Genomic DNA, 16,310 nt, shown 5'->3' with positions numbered 1-16,310 from the left:
GACTAATACTGATACCTCCAATCCCTATGTAACACTAGATGATATATTCTAGGCTTCCCAGTTTCCATATTTGTACCTCCTTTCTCTAACAGTAAGAAACATGTATTCATTTATTTGCTTAACCCTGGACATGCTGACCTCCACTGGGCACCAACAGAAAGCTCGGCACCAATGGAAGGGAAGAGGAAAAAAAAGGCTTTTTCCCCCTTCAGTGCATCAGAAACTTAAGCAATATATGCTGGCAAACATTTATGTTTATTTAACTATTTTGATCAAGTTGTTCACAGACCATTCATTCTTCCTTTTTTGAGACAGAGTCTTGCTCTGTCACCCAGACTGGAGTGCAGTGGCACGATCTTGACTCACTGCAACTTCCACCTCCCAGATTCAAGCGATACTTTGCCTCAGCCTCCCGAGTAGCTGGGATTACAGGGACCCACCACCATGCCCACTTTTTATATTTTTAGTAAAGACAGGATTTCACCATCTTGGCCAGGCTGGTCTTGAACTCCTGACCTCATGATCCACCTGCCTTGACTTCCCAAAGTGCTGGGATTACAGGCGTGAGCCACCACGCCTGGCCCATTCATTCTTAAGTAATATGAGGTAGAAGTCAGTTTGTTTAAATGCTCTGTATATTATCCTTTACTAAAAGCTTAGCAAACTAGATTTCCAGCAGCATCTCTGAAAGCAGTGGGAAGATGTGATTGCGAGTTGGAATGAGCTAGCTCTAATTTCTGTGTCTAACACTTATGGCAGCAACCTTGGGCAAATTTCCTAACTTCTCTGAAATACAGTTTCCTTTTGGAAAATGGAGATTAACGAAAGACATAATTGTTTTTAGAATTAAATGAGACCATGTGTGTGCAATGGATTGTTTTTGATAGACACTGGATCTTGAGATCTTTAAAGCAGAATAAAAACTTATTTAAAAGTTACAAGCAGTTTCTGCCTAGTAAGAAGTGAAGATTTGGATACACATCAGAAGTCCACTGTCCTCTGTTCTGGGAGAGCCACCACTTTGTGTTTAAATTATGCAAATATATATGAAGTGTCCACCCATTGTTTTTGAGAGAAAATTTGAATACAGTAAAATAACTCAGATACAGTTGTTTTAGGTCAAGAAATTGTGTGTTTGATCTATAAATTTGGTGTATCTTTTCACAACTTCGAAGGGGAATCTGTTCTTTCCTCTATGAATATAGGCTGTTTTATGCCCATACATTGCTGCTTCTTTTTGGAGAGTGTTTTTTTCCCCTATGGTTTATGAAGGAAGCTTGAGGACTGTAGGACAGGTCACAGGAATGAATTTCACTTTATCGTGGAGGGAGGCTGTACACAGTGACTGCTCTGGGCTATTACCCTTTGCATGGTATATATATATATATTTAAGACTAAATAATCCAGAATGTATTGATGCTGGATGTGTTAGTCTGGGTCCTCTAAAAGGCAGATTCAAGATGATATTCAATGTGTAAGGAATGTATTAGGGAATATGCCTGTGAGAGAAAATGAGGAGGGAACCAAGACAGACTGAGTCATTTTCCATGTTGTGGATGAAAAAGTAAGGACAATTAGACTCAGCCAGGCATGGTGGCTCATGCCTGTAATCCCAGCACTTTGGGAGGCTGAGGCTGGTGGATCACCTGAGGTCTGGCGTTCGAGACCAGCCTGGCCAACATGGTGAAACCCCATCTCTACTAAAAATACAAAAAATTAGTGGGGCTTGGTTGCGGGTGCCTGTAATCCCAGCTACTTGGGAGGCTAAGGCAGGAGAATCACTTAACTTGTGGGAGCGGAGGTTGCAGTGAGCCAAGATCAAGCCATTGCACTCCAACCTAGGCAACAAGAGTGACACTCTGTCTCAAAAAAAGAAAGAAAGAAAGAAAGAAAGAAAGAAAGAAAGAAAGAAAGAAAGAAAGAAAGAAAGAAAATTAGACTCTAGCGACAAGGGAATGAAGCAGGTGCCCACAAGAGCAAGAGGCCCCAGCAGAAGATACTTAAATAGAAGGTATCTTTTTGTTCTGTCTCTTATGAGGCTGTACTGCAACTCCTTGAATGCTGTGAGATATTTTTCTTTCTGTGCAATATATGGGTTTTTGTTTAAGGTCATCTTATTTCTGACTAAGACGGCCACACGTACAAAAAAAAAAAAAAAGAAACTGCCACATGATGTGGGATAGAGTAGCTAACATTTCCTGACACCAGAATGTGGGTAACCATGGAGAGAACCAGTGGGAAACTTGCAGTGGTCATCTCATGAGGGTCCCTGAGAGTCCACAAGGAGAGGAGGCCAGAGTGGCAGTCTTAACAGACCTATTCCTGACCCCTCAATAGAAAGCCCCTCCCACCAGGTCACAATGAGAGGTGACTTTTGGCAATTAATTAGAAGAATGAGTATTGAGTCGTTGTTTTAGTATTAATAGAAATATGATTGAAATTTGCGGTACTAGGCTGACGAGGTCCAGGCATTTTGGTTGCCCAGGTAAAATACTTGTTCACAACAGGACTACAGTGAACACTAATTATTTCTCACCCACTCTGCAAGATTCTCTGTCATTCCATAAAATATCGTGCTCCACAGTCACGTTATTTATAAATCCACTCTAATTTTTGGAGCAATCATTCCTGAGCACACACAGTATAATGCAAAGTTTCCCCCTTGCTTAGAAGAATAAATCACATTTTAGAAGAATTGCTAGGTGGCTTATGGTCTGTCATTAACTTCCATTAAAAATTACCAGATCATGAGGTTCTAAAGCACTCTAATTATAAATATATTTAGAAGACATAATAAAATAAAAATAAAACCTTTTTTCTTTTTCTTATTTATTTATTTAGTTTTTTCTTTTATCTTTTTTGTAACTGCACCTTGGATTTTATTGTGGCATTAAAACCTGTTTTGAAAAAGCAATTTTTGTATAGATCTCATACTGGAAGGAAAAAAACTCCTTTAGAAAATTTAATAATGTAATTATCATAATATCCCAAATTACAGTGCTGTGCTGTTCTCAAAATGAGTCCCCGAATACAAATACTAGATGTGTACCTGATGCCAGATGGTGTGTGTTGGGGTGATAGGAAAAAGAAAGCAATATTCCTCTTTTTTGGGTGATTTTAATGCCTTTATCTTCTTCCTAGGCTGGTACAAACCATCTAGCATACACCAGGTTTACCTTTTTGTCTTCTTTTTAAAAATTAAATTAAATTTTTAATTTTTTTTCTTTTCTTTCTCCTCCTAATTTTTATTATTTATTTATTTTTAGAGATAGGGTCTTACTACATCATTCAGGCTGGTTTCAAACTCCTAGGCTCAAGCAATCCTCCCACTTCAGCTTCCCAAGTAGCTGGGACTACAGGCACCTGCTACCATGCCCAGTTCTAGATACTTAGACTAGGGACATACCCAAGACTGGGAATTAGCAACAAGCATTAACCAGAGCTCTTTACACTGCAGATGGAGGAATCCTACCTTAACCTAATTAAAGCCAAAGGGAATTTATTGGTTTTTATATTTGGTTGGGTCAGGGCAGTCTCTGACTTTGAGCATAATTGGACTCAGGAGCTCAAACAATGGTTTACAACTATCCCTCTCTCCCAATCTCTGTGCCCTGCTTCTTACAGTGGTTTGGTCTCATTTTTTCTTACTCCTAACTTCTGGGGAAAATTACTCCAACAGTTCCAATTTCACATCTTTCCAGGTTAGTAACTCCAGTAGAGAATTATTCTTTCTTAATATCCACATGTTAATTTCAGGGAAGGATTCCGACAGGCTCTTCTAGGGTTACATGTCTATTCTTGAATGGTTGACTGTTACCAAGGCGGTGGGATACTATGATTGGCTAATCCTGGATCATATTCCTTCCGCTTTGATAATGTTGCAGGGGAAAATGTTGTTAGAGAAAAGAGATATCTGTATTTAGGAGCCCTACAAAGTCGTATAAAGTAGGAGAGGATGTCTGTCCTACTGCTTCAGCCTCCCTAGAAGCTAGAACTACAGGCATGCACCACCACACCTGGCTCGTTTTTAAATTGTTTTGTAGTGATGGGGTCTTACTATGTTATCCAGGCTATTCTCGAACTCCTGGCCTCAAATGGTCTTCCTGCTTCGGCTTTGCAAGGCATCAATCTAGAATTGTTTACCTTTGGCCTTTTCTATGCCTCAGTTGGGCTAATAACTATAATTTGTTTAAGTTTGTGAGTTTTTTTTCTTTAGCCACAAATTTTATGATAACTCCGCTTGGTTTTTCTTTCCATAGCATTTGAACTTGCTTTCTAGATCCCTTTGCTCAGTAATATTTGTGCAAATATTATAGTTATACATGTAGCTCACTGGTCTATTAATAGAAAAATTTTAAGATAAGGCCTCTTTACATTCAGGTAAAACCTTAAGAGCGAAATGATTAAAAAGAAAAAAAAGATAAGCCCTCTTTGAAGCAACACACATGTCAGTGAAAAGCCCAATTTGGCAGAATGAAGATTAAAAAGAGCTAGAATCCTTGAAGACCAATCAGTTGAATTAAAGTCACCCATTGTCAATCTCCAACCTTTTTCCTACGTAAGGAAAATAAATCCTTATTTGTTTATAGTTTCATGCATATTTCCCATTTACAATTCAGTTCATTCCTTTATGTCGATATCATTTTCCTTCTGTTGGAAAGATTCTCCCCCCGCCACCTGAGGTGGAGTCTTGCTCTCACCCAGGCTGGAGTGCAGGGGCACAATTTCCGCTCACTGCAACCTCTGCCTCCCAGGTTCAAGCCATTCTCCTGCCTCAGCCTCCTGAGTAGCTGGGATTACACGTGCCCACCACCATGCCTGGCTAATTTTTGTATTTTTAGTAGAGACAGAGTTTCACCATGTTGGGCAGGCTGGTCTGAAACTTCTGATCGCAGGTGATCTGCTGAGGTGATCCACCCGTCTTGGCCTCCCAAAGTGCTGAAATTACAGGCATGAGCCACCGCACCTGGCCTCAAGATTTCCTTTAACATTTCTTATAATGCATGCACACTCGTTCCAAAAATTTTCAGCTTTCTACATCTGAAAAAGTTTTCTTTTTCTTCCTTTTTTCCCCCTTCTTTTTCACAGGTGTTGATTACCTTCATTTTTTTTTTTTTTTTTTTTTTGAGACAGAGTTTCGCTCTTGTTACCCAGGCTGGAGTGCAATGGCGCGATCTCGGCTCACCGCAACCTCCGCCTCCTGGGTTCAGGCAATTCTGCCTCAGCCTCCTGAGTAGCTGGGATTACAGGCACACGCCACCATGCCCAGCCAATTTTTGCATTTTTAGTAGAGATGGGGTTTCACCATGTTGACCAGGATGGTCTCAATCTCTTGACCTCGTGATCCACCCGCCTTGGACTCCCAAAGTGCTGGGATTACAGGCTTGAGCCACCGTGCCTGGCAATTACCTTCATTTTTGAAAGGCAAAATGTGCACAGAATTCTAGGTTAACAGCTTTGTTTTGTTTTGTTTTGTTTTTGTTTTTTCTTTTAGTACAGTAATATACACAAGACATTTCAGTCAATGACCAACCTCATGTACATCTGTGGTCCCATAAGATTACAATACAATATTTTCACTGTAGCTTTTCTATGCTTAGATACATAAATATTTATCATTGTCTTATAGTTGCCTACAGTATTCAGTACAGGTTTGTACTGAATGCTATACAGGTTTGTAACCTAGGAGCAATGGCCATACCATAAAGCCTAGATACGTAGTAGGCTATACCATCCAGATTTGTGTAAGAACATTTTATAATGTTTGCACAGTGAATAAACTGTCTTACAATGTATTTGTCAAAACATATCCCCATGGGCGGGGCACGGTGGCTCAAGCCTGTAATCCCAGCACTTTGGGAGGCCGAGACAGGTGGATCACGAGGTCAAGAGATCGAGACCATCCTGGTCAACATGGTGAAACCCCGTCTCTTCTAAAAATACAAAAAATTAGCTGGGCATGGTGGCGCATGCCTGTAATCCCAGCTACTCAGGAGGCTGAGGCAGGAGAATTGCCTGAACCCAGGAGGCGGAGGTTGTGGTGAGCGGAGATATGTGTCATTGCACTCCAGCCTGGGTAACAAGAGCGAAACTCCATCTCAAAAAAAAAAAAAGACAAAAAACATATCCCTATTAAGTGATGTATGTCTATACTTTAAATATATCACTCGACTGACTTCTTGGTTTCATTGCTTCCAATGAGAAGTCTGTTGTTATTCTTACCTTCTTGGCTTTTATATATGTAAGCCAATTCTCATAATAAATCTCTCTATATGTGTACAGATATATACCTATATAATATCTATCTATCTATCTATCTATCTATCATCTATCTACCTACCTACCTACCTACCTACCTACCTACCTACCTACCTATCTCCTATTTGCTCTGCTTCTCTAGAAACCCTTACTGCTTGATGCCCCACGTATTAAAAGATTTTTCCATTCGCTCTTGAGAACGTGAAGTATCTCCACTGCCATCTGATCTCTGTGAATTATTTCACCTGCTCCTTTCAGATGGTTCTTTTCCCAGCCTTGGGAAAAAGAGTGGTCAGCTGAAAACCAAGTGTGATCCTCTGAAAAATTCAGTGCTCTCTTCATGTGCACAGCTCTCTTCTTCTGGTACTCTTTACTGCGAATTACACTCTCCTTGGATGCTTAGTATTTTTAGCAACACCTCGTCAACTCAGGAAGACTGTGGACTCTGTTCCTCTTCTCTGAGCTGATGGTGAGTCAGGGCAAATTGAATGCTTGCTTCACTAGTTTCACTCCACTCAGGGATTAACATTATGCACTGCCTGTTGATCAATGTTTGTTCATATATTTGCCTTTTTAAAGTTTTTAGACAAGATGGTAAATCTAGTCTCTGTTACTCTGTCTTGGTCAAGATTGGAAGTCAAATTCCTATTTGTTTATGCCAGTTTTGGTTAGATTATCTGCTATTTGCAGCTAAAAACTTTTTTTTTTTTTTTTGTAACAGAGTCTGGCTCTGTCACCCAGGCTGGAGTGCAATGGCGTGATCTCAGCTCAGGAACCTCCACCTCCTAAATTCAAGTGATTTTCCTGCCTCAGCCTCCCAAGTAGCTTGGACTACAGGTGTGCACCACCACAGCCAGCTAATTTTTGTATATTTAGTAGAGACAGGCTTTACCATGTTGGCCAGGCTGGTCTTGAACTCCTGATCTCAAGCAATCCACCTGCCTTGGCCTCTCAAGGTGCTGGGATTACAGGCGTAAGCCACTATGCCTGGCCTGCAGCTACAAACATACTTTTTTTTTTTTGAGATGGAGTTTCACTGCTGTTGCCCAGGCTGGCGTTCAATGGCACGATCTTGGCTCACTGCAACCTCCGCCTCCCAGGTTCAAATGATTCTCTTGCTCCAGCCTCCCAAGTTGCTGGGATTACAGGCCTGCGCTACCACACCTGGCTAATTTTGTATTTTTTAGTAGAGTCAGGGTTTCTCCATGTTGGTCAGGCTGCTCTTGAACTTCCGACCTCAGGTGATCTGCCCACCTTGGCCTCCCAAAGTGCTGGGATTACAGGCATGAGCCACCAAGCCTGGCCAAAACATTCTTAATGGATATATGCCATCTTTGTGATTGTTTAGGTAGTTCATACATATTTTGATTAAAATTTAATCTTACTGTTTGTCAAAACAAAGAATAAAATTATTTTAAATGGTGATACACTAAAATCATCAGTAAAAAAGGAGATGACTATAATCATCACTGTATTTGACATTAAAGGTTGTGGTTAATGCAATAAGAAAACAAAACATATGGAAAAAAATATTGGAAACCAAGTGGAAAATGTGATTTTTCAGATTATATAATTACATAACAAAAAAAACTTAAGATACTCTACCAAAAATAAAACCTTATTTATAATGAAAAAGATAATTTATCCTATGGAAAATTTAAAAATAGCTTTTCTCTTTTTTTTGAGACAGAGTTTCGCTCTTGTTACCCAGGTTGGAGTGCAATGGCGCAATCGTGGCTCACCACAACCTCCGCCTCCTGGGTTCAGGCAATTCTCCTGCCTCAGCCTCCTGAGTAGCTGGGATTACAGGCATGAGCCACCATGCCCAGCTAATTTTTTGTATTTTTAGTAGAGACGGGGGTTTCACGATATTGACCAGGATGGTCTCGATCTCTTGACCTCGTGATCCACCCGTCTCGGCCTCCCAAAGTGCTGGGATTACAGGTTTGAGCCACCGCGCCCGGCCCAAAAATAGCTTTTCTTTAAGTCAGAAATAACTTCCTGGAAGGAGGAATGGGAAAACATCCATTTCAGTTATCTAAACTATGAATACCAACAAATACATTTATTTTATTGTTATTTTTTGAGACAGGATCTCACTCTTTCACCCAGGCTGGAGTGCAGTGGCACAATAATGGCTCACTGCAGCCTCGCCCTCCTGGGCTCAGGTGATCCTCCTGCCTCAGCCTCCCAAGTATTTGGGACCACGGATGTGCACCACCACATCTGGCTAAGTTATTATTTTTACTTTTTATAGAGACAGAGTCTCCCTATGCTACCAAAGGCTCAGGTAATCCTCCCATCTCAGCCTCTCAAAGTGCTGGGATTAGACACCACCATGCCTGGCCCAGATTTTTTTTTTTTTTTTTTTGAGATGAAGTCTTGCTCTGTGGCCCAGGTTGGAGTGCAGTGGCATGATCTTGGCTCACTGCAACCTCTGCCTCCCAGGTTAAGCGATTCTCTTGCCTCAGCCTCCTGAGTAGCTGGGGTTACAGGCGTCCACCACAATGCCCAGCTACTTTTTGTATTTTTAGTAGAGACACCATATTGGCCAGGCTGGCCTTGAACTCTTGACCTTGTGATCCACAAGCCTCAGTCTCCCAAAATGCTGGGGTTACAGGTGTGCACCACTGCACCTGGACCAAAATAAATTTGTAAGATAGGTACATATCAGCAGAACCCAGTGGCTCACACCTGTAATCTCAGCACTTTGGGAGGCTGAAGTGGGCAAATCACCTGAAGTCAGGAGTTTGAGACCAGCCTGGACACAAAGTGAAACCCGTCTCTACTAAAAAAAAAAATACAAAAAGTAGCCAGGGCGTGGTGGCGCACTCCTGGAATCCCAGCTACTTGGGAGGCTGAGGCACAAGAATTGCTTGTGCTCAAAAGGTGGAGGTTGCAGTGAGCTGGGATTGCGCCACTGCAGTCCAGCCTGGGTGACAGAATGAGACTCTGCTTCCAAAAAAAAGATGGGTACATTTATAGGGAAAAGAGCCATAACATTTTATTGAAGGAATACAAAACAAAATCAAATCTTTATAATCTTCATATATAATATCCACATTTGGAAAAACATTTATTAGAGAGAGGTCTTGATTTTTTTTTTTTGTGGTTCTAACACTTTTTAATGATTGATTATATAATACTATCACTAGAGTTATTTGATAAGAACTACCTTATTAATTAGATTACCAGCTTGGAAAAGTCAAGAGTCTAAGCATCCAGTTTAAGCTGCATTTTTAATTACTTATGAGACTTCAGGCATGGAATACAATGGAAATAATAATAACTTTGAGGCCAGACAGACTTGAGTTTTAATTGCCAGACTAGAATGTCTTCACAAGTTGTGTAACTATTAATATTTATTTAAATTATGACTCTCTTTGTACCTATAAAAGGGGAAATTCACATGAATGTAATAGGGACTAAGAATTTCCTTTACATTGTGGACATCCAATAAATATAAGTTCTTCTTTCTTCATTAAGTAGCCAAGAGTTTTATTTTCCACATCTCAAATCCATCTGCCTCCTAGGATTGTCCAATCCAGCGATTATCAATCTCTGTGGAACTATTCAATGAGGAAATACAGGCATCATGTTCACCAAGCCAATACTGTACTTCAGAGATTTGCAGAATCACTGCTTATGTACCACTTAGCAACTTCTGAATGCCTATTAACTTGTAATTTGAAGACCTTCATTCAGGGGTCTGTGTCTCTGTCCACAGTGACATCTGATGTCTAGGTCTTCACTTTCCTTGACAGACCTAGAATCTGCTAATAAATGCTGGAAACACTTCTTTGCGATGTTGGCTATTTTCTCTTTGTCTAGACTCATCCCAGTGGGGTGCCCATAAACAATTTCTTCCTCTATTCAGGTGCTTAACAGCCGACTCATGTAATGCTCTGGCCTACAGCAACGATTTGTTATATCTCACAATTCTTTGGTTTGGCTGGGCTGTCCTGCTGCTGGTTTCTCCTGGGCTCTCCGATTTTTTTTTTTGAGATGGAGTCTCGCTCTGTCACCCAGGCTGGAATGCAGTGGTGCGATTTTGGCTCACTGCAACCTCCACCTGCTGGGTTCCAGTGATTAGGGATTACAAATGTGAGCCACTGCACCTGGCCTTGATTTTCTTTCAAAAGCCACCCAATTGCAAAACTGATCAGCTAAAATCTGACGAAGATCAATTAATTAGAAAGTTTGGCTGGGTGCAGTGGCTCATGCCTGTAATCCCAGCAATTTAGAAGGCCAAGGTGGGCCAATTGCTTGAGCCCAGAAGTTTAAGACCAGTCTGGGCAACATGGTGAAACCCTGTGTGTACCAAAAATACAAAAATTAACCAGACATGGTGGCATACACCTGTGGTTCCAGCTACTGGGGAGGCTGAAGTGGGAGGATTGCTTGAGCCCAGAAGGTGGAGTCTACAGTGAATTATGATCACATCACTGCATCCAGCCTAGGCAACTGGAGTCACCTAAAAAAAAAAAAAAAAAGAAAGTTCTGCTGGGTACAGTGTCTCACACCTGTAATTCCAAAACTTTGAGAGGCTGAGGCATTCTCTTGAGGCTAAGTGTTCAAGACCAGCCTGGGCAGCATAGCAAAACCCTGTTTCTACAAAAAAAAATTTTCGAAAATTAGCCAAGCATGGTGGCATATGCCTGTAGTCCTAGCTGCTCAGAAAGCTGAGACAGGAGGATTTCTTGAGCCCAGAAGTTGGTGGTTGCATTGAGCTGCAATCATGAAAGAAAGAAAGAGAGAGGGAGAAAAGAAAGTTGTGCCTGGATTTCCTAGGTCTTTCTTTCTCTCTTTCTTTTTCCTTCTCCCTTCCTTTCCTTTCCTTCCCTTCCCTTCCCTTCCCTTCCCTTCCCTTGTCCTTCCTTCCTTCCTTCCTTCCTTTCTTCCTTCTTTTCTTCCTTCCTTTCTTTCTTCCTTCCTTCCTTTCTCCCTTCCCTCCTTCCCTCCCTCCCTTCCATCATTTCTTTCTTTCTTTTTCTATTTTTTTTTTGAGACATGGTCTCCCTCTGACCCACAGGCTGGAGTACAATAGTAGGATCTTGGCTTACTGTGACCTCTACCTCCTAAACTCAAGTGATCCTCCTATCTCAGCCTCCCAAGTAGCTTGGACTATAGGAGTGAGCCACCACACCCAGCTAATTTTTTAGTATAAATGAGGTTTTGCCATATTGCCCAGGCTGGTCTCAAACTCCTGAGCTCAAGTGATCTGCCCACTTTGGCCTCCCAAACTGCTGAGATTATAGGTGTGAGCCACCACACCTGGCCTAGGTTTTTCTTTGGTGATCAAGATAGTGATAATCAACTTGATGTCCTCATTAGTAGTTGTTATCACATTTGAATGATGTCTGTTATGGTTGATAAAATGCTGAGTTGCTAGATGCTCTGTAGAGTCAGACTATGAGATACATATGGTTAATGATTTGGTTGGTAAAGCTGTTGACCAGATAGAAAGTTGAAGATGATAGTGAGAAACTCCTAAATAATCTAGGCTGAAAACTGATGGGAGATAAATGGGTACTATGCCTTGTGGGAACGTTTTACTAAATTTACAAATTTCAGGATTTCTCTCAAGTAAATTTTGGAAAATTTTGGCATTCCTGTGCCAGCCAAGGAATTTTTTTTTTTTTTTTCTGAGACAGAGTCTTGCTCTGTTGCCCAGGCTAGAGTGTAGTGGTGAATCTCAGCTCACTACAACCTCTGCCTCCTGGGGTCAGGCAATTCTCATGCCTCAGCCTGCAGAGTACCTGGAATTACAAGGGATTTTTAGAAAAATATATGTATATATAGAGGCATAGAATTCCACACATTATCAAGAATTGTTTCTGTGGTTACTAACTCCTATAGGAGTTAGTGTTCCTAGGTTAGTGTTTATCAAATGCCAGGTCTTGGATTGATTCCATCAGGTTCATGAAGGAACTTTACTAATAATACAGATTCTTTTTCCTCACTAAAGACGCGTTTTTTTTTTTTTTTAAGACATAGTCTTGCTTGGTCTTCCAGGCTGGAGTGCAATGGCAGAATCTCGGCTCACTGCAACCTTCACCTCCTGGGTTCAAGTGATTCTCCTGCCTCAGCCTCCTGAGTAACTGGGATTATAGGCATCTGCCATCATGACGGGCTAATTTTTGTAGTGACAGGGTTTCACCATGTTGGCCAGGTTGGTCTTGAACTCCTGACCTCAGGTGATTCACCCATCTTGGCCACCCAAAGTCCTGGGATTACTACAGGCGTAAGCTACTGTGCCTGGCCTGTTGTTGTTTTTTAATTGATACAGGGACTTGTTCTGTTGCTTAGGCTGGAGTGCAGTGGCACAATCACTGCCCACTGCAGCCTCAACTTCCAGGGCTCAGGTGATCCTCCCACCTCTGCCTCCCAAGTAGCTGGAACTGCAGGTGCATGCCAACCTACCCAGCTAATTCTTTTATTTTTTGTAGAGATAGTGTCTTGCTATGTTGCCCAGGCTGGTCTCAAACTCTTGGGGTTCAAGTAATCCTCCTGCCTCAGCCTCCCAAAGTGTTGGGATTACAGGCATGAGCCACCATATCCAGCCTAGAAATTTGCATTTTGAAAAATCTCCCTTAGTTGATTCTGGGGTACAGCCAAATTTTATTAGATGTCTGGAAGATTCCATACTCCTAAATGTTTTTCCTTTTGTTCTATCACAGTGTCTGAAATCCTCATGTTACTATTTTTTATTTTTTGAGATGGAGTCTCGCTTTGTGGCCGAGGCTGGAGTGCAGTGGCACGATCTTGGCTCACTGCAACCTCAGCCTTCTGGGCTTATGTGATTCTCCCTTCCTCAGCCTCCCGAGTAGCTGGGACTACAGGTGCTTGCTACCACACTTGGCTAATTTTTATATTTTTCAGTAGAGACAAGTTTTCACCATGTTGGCCAGGCTGGTCTTGAACTCTTGACCTGAGGTGATCCGCCTGCTTTGGCCTCCCAAGGTGCTGGGATTACAGGTGTGAGCCACCGTGCCCGGCCACATGTTACTCTTAATGTTTTGAAGGTTATGAATGGTGTGCAAATGTTAATGATGTGTATCAATCAGAGCTCATTTAGTTGCCAGTGACAGAAACCCAACTTGAGCAAACTGGCTCACACAACTGAGAAGAAGAAGGAGAGCTTTTTCAGTCATGGCTTGCTCCAATAACACAAATTATTTCTCTAAGGATTGGGTCTTCCCATTTCTTAGAAGGTTCTCTCTCCACTTAAAGGGCAAGAAAGCCATTGTTGGCCCAAGATTCACAACCCTGCAGGGTGGTGGTGGGAGGGAGAGAGCAACAGCAAGAGCATGTGTTCCAGAGAGAGAATTTTCTAAAAGTCCAGCATCAGAATTACAGAAAAAACTAGCCAATCATGGATCACATGCTTACTACTGAGTTGGAAAAGGGCTGTGGTCAGCCTCATCTGAACCATCTCAAATAGATTCTTTTTAAGAAAGAAGAATTTTGTCACTGCACAAAGATGGGTGTGATTCTGAGAAGTCAAAATAAGAGACAATTGCTAAAATTGGCATGATAAGGGCAAGGAACTCATCAGCATGTAACTGTGGCTTTCAAAGTGTGGTCTAGGCCACACTCAGGGCCTGTCTCTCTGAGACAGTTTTACAGGGTTCCCGTTATTTTCATAAAAACATGTTATCTTAAAATGTGATGAGTTTATTATTTTCAAATAATTTAATCAATATGTTTTAAAATTATCTTTTTTTCTAAAACAGGAAATATTGATTTCCATTTTGTCATACATAATCAATATGTAATTATATTATCACAAATAATATCATAATTTTATCAACATAATCAGTTATGTCTCTTTGGCCTGCAAGTGAAGGAAAACCCACGCCAAACTGGACTAAATCATAGGAGGATTTATTTTCTCAGCATGCTGGTTAACTTTGTGTTTACTAGGCTATGGGTGCCCACATATTTGGTCAAACATTATTTTGGGTGTTTCTGTGAGTGTATTCTTGAATAAGATTAATAATTAGGTTGATAGACTGAGTAAATAAGATGATCCTGGGAAGAGGCGAGTCCGGTCTCAAAATGGAGGTAAAACCGCCGCCCGGTCGCCCCCAGCCCGACTCCGGCCGTCGCCGTCGCCGCCGCGGGGAGGAGGGCCATGATCCAAAGGAACCAGAGCAGTTGAGAAAACTGTTTATTGGTGGTCTGAGCTTTGAAACTACAGATGATAGTTTAAGAGAACATTTTGAGAAATGGGGCACACTTACAGATTGTGTGGTAATGAGAGATCCCCAAACCAAACGTTCCAGGGGCTTTGGTTTTGTGACTTATTCTTGTGTTGAAGAGGTGGATGCAGCAATGTGTGCTCGACCACACAAGGTTGATGGGCGTGTAGTGGAACCAAAGAGAGCTGTTTCTAGAGAGGATTCTGTAAAGCCTGGTGCCCATCTAACAGTGAAGAAAATTTTTGTTGGTGGTATTAAAGAAGATACGGAAGAGTATAATTTGAGAGACTACTTTGAAAAGTATGGCAAGATTGAAACCATAGAAGTTATGGAAGACAGGCAGAGTGGAAAAAAGAGAGGATTTGCTTTTGTAACTTTCGATGATCATGATACAGTTGATAAAATTGTTGTTCAGAAATACCACACTATTAATGGGCATAATTGTGAAGTGAAAAAGGCCCTTTCTAAACAAGAGATGCAGTCTGCTGGATCACGGAGAGGTCGTGGAGGTGGATCTGGCAATTTTATGGGTCGCGGAGGAAACTTTGGAGGTGGTGGAGGTAATTTTGGCCGTGGTGGAAACTTTGGTGGAAGAGGTAACTATGGTGGTGGTGGGAACTATAATGATTTTGGAAATTATAGTGGACAACAGCAATCAAATTATGGACCCATGAAAGGGGGCAGTTTTGGTGGAAGAAGCTCGGGCAGTCCCTATGGTGGTGGTTATGGATCTGGTGGTGGAAGTGGTGGATATGGTAGCAGAAGGTTCTAAAAGCAGCAGAAAAGGGCTACAGTTCTTAGCAGGAGAGAGAGCGAGGAGTTGTCAGGAAAGCTGCAGGTTACTTTGAGACAGTCGTCCCAAATGCATTAGAGGAACTGTAAAAATCTGCCACAGAAGGAGCGATGATCCATAGTCAGAAAAGTTACTGCAGCTTAAACAGGAAACCCTTCTTGTTCAGGACTGTCATAGCCACAGTTTGCAAAAAGTGCAGCTATTGATTAATGCAATGTAGTGTCAATTAGATGTACATTCCTGAGGTCTTTTATCTGTTGTAGCTTTGTCTTTTTCTTTTTCTTTTCATTACATCAGGTATATTGCCCTGTAAATTGTGGTAGTGGTACCAGGAATAAAAAATTAAGGAATTTTTAACTTTTCAAAAAAAAAAAAAAAAATAAGATGATCCTCTCTCCTTAGTGTGGGAGGGCCTCATCAAATAATTTTAAAAGCCTGAATATAAGGAAAAGAGTGACCTTCTGGCTGGGTGTGGTGGCTCTTGCCTATAATCCTGGCACTTTGGGAGGCTGAGGGGAGCAGATCACAAGGTCAGGAGTCTAAGAGGTGCCTGGCAAACATGGTGAAACCCTGTATCTACTAAAAGTACAAAAATTAGCCAGGCCTGGTTGCAGGCACCTGTAGTCCCAGCTTCTTGGGAGGCTGGGGCAGGAGAATTGCTTGAACCTGGGTGGCAGAGATTGCAGTGAGCTGAGATCGTGACACTGCACTCCAACCTGGATGACAGCGAGACTACATCTCAAAAAAAAAAAAAAAAAAAAAACTCCTAGCATGGTGGCTCATGCCTGTAATCTCAGCACTTTGTGGGGCAGAGGCAGGCAGATCACTTGAGCTCAGGAGTTCAAGACCAGCCTGGCCAATATGGTAAAACCCTGTCTCTGCTGAAAATATAAAAATTAACCGGGCATGGTTTCACAGGCCTGTAGTCCCAGCTACCTGGGTGGCTGAGGCAGGAGAATCACTTGAACCCGGGAGGCAGAGATTGCAGTGAGCCAAGACTGCACCACGTACTCCAGCCTTTGGGACAGAGCAAGACTCCAACTCAAAAAATTAAA

The 16,310-nt window shown here is 41.8% G+C and overlaps 1 protein-coding gene across 2 annotated transcripts; it reads left to right on the top strand.

Moving 5' to 3' along the window:
• Nucleotides 1-14,294: 14,294 nt before the first annotated feature.
• On the top strand, nucleotides 14,295-15,612 carry LOC100411573 (heterogeneous nuclear ribonucleoprotein A3). 2 transcript variants are annotated; one of them, XM_009009689.4, is made up of 2 exons: nucleotides 14,295-14,325; nucleotides 14,392-15,612. In XM_009009689.4, the coding sequence occupies exons 1-2, from the start codon at nucleotides 14,320-14,322 to the stop codon at nucleotides 15,232-15,234; spliced, it is 849 nt and encodes a 282-aa protein (XP_009007937.1). In that variant the 5' UTR covers nucleotides 14,295-14,319; the 3' UTR covers nucleotides 15,235-15,612. The 2 variants fall into 2 exon arrangements, with proteins under 2 accessions (XP_009007937.1, XP_002756261.1); XM_002756215.6 differs by having other exon boundaries at nucleotides 14,295-15,612.
• Nucleotides 15,613-16,310: the final 698 nt, after the last annotated feature.

Source organism: Callithrix jacchus, chromosome 12 (genome assembly GCF_049354715.1).
Source record: "Callithrix jacchus isolate 240 chromosome 12, calJac240_pri, whole genome shotgun sequence".
NCBI lineage: Eukaryota > Metazoa > Chordata > Mammalia > Primates > Cebidae > Callithrix > Callithrix jacchus.
The sequence above is the reverse complement of the archived record's forward strand: the minus strand, read 5'-3'. Positions and strand labels throughout refer to the sequence as shown.

Coding starts and splice junctions, on each gene's coding strand:
- LOC100411573 (XM_002756215.6), top strand. CDS start 14,320: ATGGAGGTAAAACCGCCGCCCGGTCGCCCCCAGCCCGACTCCGGCCGT.